The sequence below is a fragment of the Octodon degus genome, unplaced genomic scaffold (assembly GCF_000260255.1).
Source record: "Octodon degus isolate 3935 unplaced genomic scaffold, OctDeg1.0 scaffold00115, whole genome shotgun sequence".
Lineage (NCBI taxonomy): Eukaryota > Metazoa > Chordata > Mammalia > Rodentia > Octodontidae > Octodon > Octodon degus.
Window position 1 is genome coordinate 1,954,641 of NW_004524691.1, and position 6,062 is coordinate 1,960,702.

The 6,062-nt window shown below is 38.1% G+C and overlaps 1 protein-coding gene across 1 annotated transcript in view; it reads left to right on the top strand.

Moving 5' to 3' along the window:
* Window positions 1–6,062, top strand: part of Gmps (guanine monophosphate synthase) — a 43,406-nt gene that overhangs the window by 30,722 nt on the left and 6,622 nt on the right. The window contains exons 12-13 of the mRNA XM_004639861.1: window positions 1,587–1,702; window positions 5,704–5,834. Of these exons, the coding sequence (XP_004639918.1) occupies window positions 1,587–1,702; window positions 5,704–5,834 (247 nt within the window). The remainder of the gene's footprint in view (window positions 1–1,586; window positions 1,703–5,703; window positions 5,835–6,062) is intronic.

Genomic DNA, 6,062 nt, shown 5'->3' on the forward strand with positions numbered 1-6,062 from the left:
AAGTAGGTGCTTTAGACCACTGAGCCATCTCTCCAGCCCACCAGCACCATTTATTAAAGAGGCTATTTTTTTTTTTTTTCAATGAACAGTTTTGGCCTCTTTGTTAAAGATAGGTGGCTGAATGTGCTTGTAGTTGTGTCTACATTATCCAGTTTGTTCCACTGATTCTCAGGTCTGATTTTTCCCTTTTTTTTTTTTTTGGCAGTACCATGCTGATTTTATCACAGTAACTTTGTACTATAATTTCAGGTCAGGGATTGTAATGCCTTCTGCCTTTCCTTTGTGGCTCAGGATTGCTTTTGGTATTCCTGGTCTCTTCTGATTCCAGATGAATTTTAGGAATATTTTTTCTAGATCTGTGAAGTATGCTAATGGAGTTTTTAGGGATGTCATTGAATCTGTGTAACAATTTTGGGAGTGTGGCCATCTTCACAATGTTGATTCTTCCTATCCAGGAAAAAGGAATATATTTCCATTTTTGACATCCTCTTTGATTTCTTTTCTCAGAGTACTATAATTTTCACTGTATAAATCTTTTACTTCCTTGATGAGATTGATATCCTTTTTTTTTTTTTGTATTTTTTAACGAAGAGTCTACAGGGTGTTCAGGGTCTCACTACTAGATCGTATTTGTAGTGATCCGCCTGTTTACAGCCTCCCAAGAGCTGGGATTACAGGCGCGCGCCACCATACCCAGTCTCATATGCCATCTCAGCACACCCTGGGTGCGGGGCCAGTCCTGCAGGCCCAGGGAGCAAGCCCTTAGCCCCTGTGCCTGCTTGCAGGCGTGTTAATCTGCTGAGCTATTTGGCTGGCCCTGAGATTGATTGATTGATTGATTGATTGATTGATTGATTGATTTCTTTCTTTCTTTCTTTCTTTCTTTCTTTTTTTTTGTGGAACTGGGGATTGAACACAGGTCCTTGCGCCTGCCAGGGAAGGGCTTACTCCACTGAGCCATATCCCCGGCCCGAGATTGATCTCTAAGTATATCTTTTTTTTTTGGATGTTATTGTGAAAGGTGTGGTTTCCCTAATTTCTTAGTGTGTTTGTTGTTTGTATATAGGAGAGCTGTTGATTTTTGAAGGTTAATTTTGTATCCAGCTACGCTGAATTTGTTTATTAAATCTAAAAGTCTTTTTGTGTAGTTTATGGAGCCTTATATGTAGAGTATCCTGTCATCTGCGAATAATGATAATTTAACTTGTTCCATTCCTATTCCTCTTATTTGTCTCTTGTCTAGTTGCTTTGGCTAATGTTTTTAGAGCTATATTGAAAAGAAGTGGTGAAAGTGGACGTCTTTGTCTTGTTCCTGATATTAGATGGAAAGCTTTCAGTTTTTGTCCAGTTAGTATCATGTTGGGTTTTGGTTTTTTCATAGATGACTTTTATCCAATTGAAGTAAAGATCATCTATTCTGATTTTCTTTAGGGTTTTTTTGTCATTGTTGGACTTTGTCAAAAATCTTTTTCTGCATCTATTGAGATGATCATGTGGTTTTTGTCTTTGGCTCTGTTGGTATATCAACCCATCTGTTGACCCCCTGTGAAACTATAAAAAATTTTTGCTTATATTTCCACTTTCAGGGTGATTGTCGTTCCTACAGTTATGTATGTGGAATCTCCAGCAAAGATGACCCTGACTGGGAATCTCTTATTTTCCTTGCTAGGCTTATACCTCGAATGTGTCACAATATTAACAGGTATGTTCTGTGGGAGCAGGGTGGATGAAGGAATGCAGGTGAGGAATTATGGAAAGATAAGTATATGTATATTAAGGTGGTCTTCTTAGTAAAAGATCCAGATGCCGAGTGTAAAGGTAAGTTATAGTTAGGGTGCGTATCTATTGAGATATGTACTATGTAATATTGTTTGACACATATGCAGTGTTTAAATCTTTTATCACAGTGTAACCATCTGTTTGTTAAATGTAGAAATAGAAGATTTTTATTCTATTATAAAATATTAAAGGTAACTTTAAGAGTGATCTGAGGAGCTGGGCATGATGGCACATGCCTGTAATCCCAGTACTTGGGATGCTGAAGCAGAAGAATCTGCCAATTCAAGGCCAGCCTGGGCTACTGAGTTCAAAGCCAGTCTGACCTAGGTAGTGAGACACAGCCTCAATAAAAAAGAGAGTAATACAAGAAAAATCAGCAAAGAAATGTATCATTAAAATTACTGTATTTAAATATGTATATTTCAGGTATAATTTTTCTTTAATTGTGCATTAATTTCTTAGGTTTATCAATAGATGATATATAATCTATTTCTAGTAAGTCAATTGCATGATCCCAGTTACAGTTCAAAAATCTCACTTGTTTATTATCCAGTTGCTAGTTACTTCAAAGTTACTCATTCTCTTGAATTTGATTGCATTAGATAACAACCAATAATAATTATTTAGACTTCATTTTATTCAAGTCTGTTGTAGAAATTGGAGCCCTCCATTAGTGTGAACCTAGCAGTCTATGTAGGGAAGTGCTAGAAAGTTGGAAGCCAGATTTTTACTTTTAGTGGGCCTATTCCCACTAAAAGATGTACTCAGATCTTTACTGTAGGGGCATGGAAATAAGAGATAGGAACCAGGGAGGGGAAGGAAATGTGATTAAAGGCAGGGGGTTGTTTCTGAAGTGTTGTATATGTGCACCAGCTCCCTATGAGGAACTTGATCCTTAGGTAGGGGGTCTGAGGAATATGGGGTTGGGGAGGGGAGGGGGTTTAAAAATATTATGTACATGTATCAACTTGCCATGATGAATGTAATCATATGTACTATATACATGCACCAATAAAAAAGTGTACTAAGATGTACCAAAAGCCCCAGTACAACAGCATTTTTAATATACTAAAGAAAAGAATTGTTAGTGTAACAGATTTTTAATTGCCTATTTTCAAAGGAGGTAGGTGTCAATATTATTTTTGGTTAGAATAATGGTTCATATTTCATCTCCCTTTATTTCCACTGTTTTATTTTATTTTATTTTAATTTATTTATTTATTTATTTATTTATTTATTTATTTTCGCGGAACCAGGGATTCAACTCAGGCCCTTGCGCTTACCAAGGAAGCACATATTCCACTGAGCCATCTCCCCGGCCCCTCCACTGTTTTAAATTGTAACTTTTTAAAATGTTTTGTTAATTGTAATGAGAAATAGCAATGAGACAGTTTCAAAACAGGTTAATAGGACAGTTACAATAATTACTACATTGCATGTTGTTGTCTTCATAGACTTTTTAAATTATGAGTATTTTGAAAATTTTTATACCATTGTTTTAGCTCTAATTTTCTTCTGCCAAAAGACATTGATTGAACCTTGTTTAAATTTTTTTCTGTTTTCTTTCTACCCTTGCTTGCCTTTCCTTCCAACTCAACCCTTCTTCGTTTCTCAAAAAAAGAATAAAAATAAAAAGCCTAGCTGTCAGCAAACTAAGCTAGACTTTCCTTTAGTTTTATGAGATGGAGTCTCGCTTTGTAGCCCAGACTGACTTGGAATTTGAAGTGGCCTCCCTGCCTTAGCCTCCTGAGTGCTGGGATTACAGGCATGTGGTGCTATGCCCAGCAAACTATAACTATACTTTTAAGTAAGAATTTAGCAAGCCCTTAAAAGAAGCTTTGTAGATTTTAGATTGTGTCTATTTTGAGAATTGAAGTTTTCAAATATTTTTCATTTTTGCCCATCCCCTTGTCTGAATGAGAGGATCTTTGTACAGGTAGGGGTGCTCTGATTTTGCTGTTCTGTAGTATGGATAACAGCAGGTTCATGTGCCTGCCAACAGTCCCTCTTGGAAGAAGCAAAAAGGTGAAAAAGACTGTGTGTGTGGCATTCTCAGCCAATAGTTTTTCATCTAAGGGTCCTTCATGAACTCTAGGAACTCCTTATTTATTATTTACTTTTTTTAATGTACAGTAGCACAGGGTCCCACTACATAGATTGGCCTCCCAAGTGCTGGGATTACAGGTGTGTACCACCACACCCAGTCTCAATTGCCCTGTCAGTGTACCCCAGGAGTGGGGCTGGCACAGCAGGCCGGTAACCCCGGCCGCTGCCCTCTGACTAAGCAGGTGCTTTAATCTGCTGAGCAATCTGGCAGCCCTCTTATTGTTTATAAGAAGGGTGACTTTCTAATGCTGTTTTCTTTCATACCTTATTCCAAGTACAGACTGGGCAAAAACATTAAAACATTATTACACTTTACCATGGTGGTCACCAGGGATTTTGTGTTCTTTGCTGGAGACAGACAGGGCTGTCTGACCTGGTGGCACATACTTGTAATCCCAGTACTCTGGGAATTTGAAACAAGAGTAACTAAAGTTCAAGTCAGGTTGGGCAGTTTAGTAACTCACTGAGACTCTGCTTTAATATAAAAAAAGGCTGGGGATGTGACTCATTGTGAAGGCCCTGGGTTCAATTCCCAGTATTGAGGAGGTTAAAAAAAACAAAAAGGGCAAAAGGGTAAAGGATGGTTGTCTACTGGCTATATAGTAGGATTAGAGAGAGCCAGGTGGCGCTCCAGTCTCTTACCTTTAACTTTTTCTTGTTTTTTGGGTGAAGGTTGTAAAACATCCCTGCATCCCAGCAGCAAGGTTAATTCAAGTTGTCTAATTTTCGTTTCTTCAGGTTATGTTCCAAACTCTTGTTTGTTAACTCTTGCAGTGTATGTTCATGTCTTGTGAACAGACATTTAAAATATTATGAGACATCTCGTCTGGAAGAAAGTGGGGCACTAAATCTTACTTCAGTGTTCTTTTGGTGGGGGTCATATTGTGAGGAAGTGTCTCTGTGTAATTCAAGTTGGTCCTGGATGGCCTGGAACTCTGGCGATCCTCTTGCTCAGTTTCTTAAGTGTTGGGGTGACAGGCATATGCCACCACATCTAGCATTTCAGTGACATTTTAAATGAAGCGCAAATGGGGGTCTCTTTGATCACCCTTTCTCGAAGTGGGGAAGAAAAGATTAGCCTATTAGGTTTTGGAAATTTGTTTTAGCTTCATTTGGAGATAGTGTAGATGAACATATTACAGTTCCTGAAGTCACGTCATAAAGGAACCTATTTTTTGTTGAACTGTGTCTACTTTGGGGCTACCCATAACAAATCATTACAAATTGGAAGATGTTAAAGCCACAGAAATTTCTCTTAGATAAAAGTATTAAAGCCTAGAAGTCCAAAATTCAGATATTGGCAGGGCCATGTTCTCTCTGAACACCTTAGGGAAGGACCCTCCCTTGCCTAGTGTCTGGTAGTTCCTACAGTTCTATTCTGATTTCTTTTGTCTTGTTCACATGGCCCTCTTTCTTCTATGTATAAATTTCCTGTTCTTGGAGGGACACTGGTCTTTGGATTATAAGTCACCTTACTCCAGTGTGATTTCAGGTTAACTTGATTATATCTGCAAAGACCCTGTTTCCCCTGATTGTGATTGAACATGAATTTTGGAGGAATGTAGAATGTGTATATTTTGTGACACAAAGGTAGTGATTACTTATACCTTTGCACATTCAGAGATACTGGCATTCCAGAGAACACACTTTGAGGGAGGGACATAAAATATAAGTCTTCCTGTAATCATATATCATGTTATACCTATTTATGGAGCTGAAGTGAGTAGGAAAAAGGCCTAAAAATAAATGGAAAGAATGTTATACTCTGCACCTTGTCTCTTATACTAAAATGTGATTTCTCTAATTCCATCTCATTAGAGTTGTCTATATCTTTGGCCCACCGGTTAAGGAACCTCCTACAGATGTTACTCCCACTTTCTTGACAACAGGGGTGCTTAGTACTTTACGCCAAGCTGATTTTGAGGCCCATAACATTCTCAGGGAGTCTGGTAAGTTGCTTATTAGTTTATAACACTAATTTTTGGAAGCTTAGCATTTTGGTTTCCAGCAGGAAGATATAACTTGAGATTTAAATGATTTTGTTCTCATTGTGAATGATTCTGTAATGGTGCTTTCTAAATACAGCTTATTTACTCATGTGACCATTTACAGGTGTGCCTGCAATACCTTGTAAAGTTGTCCTGCCCACACTCACACCAGCTGAGAATGAGCAAGGC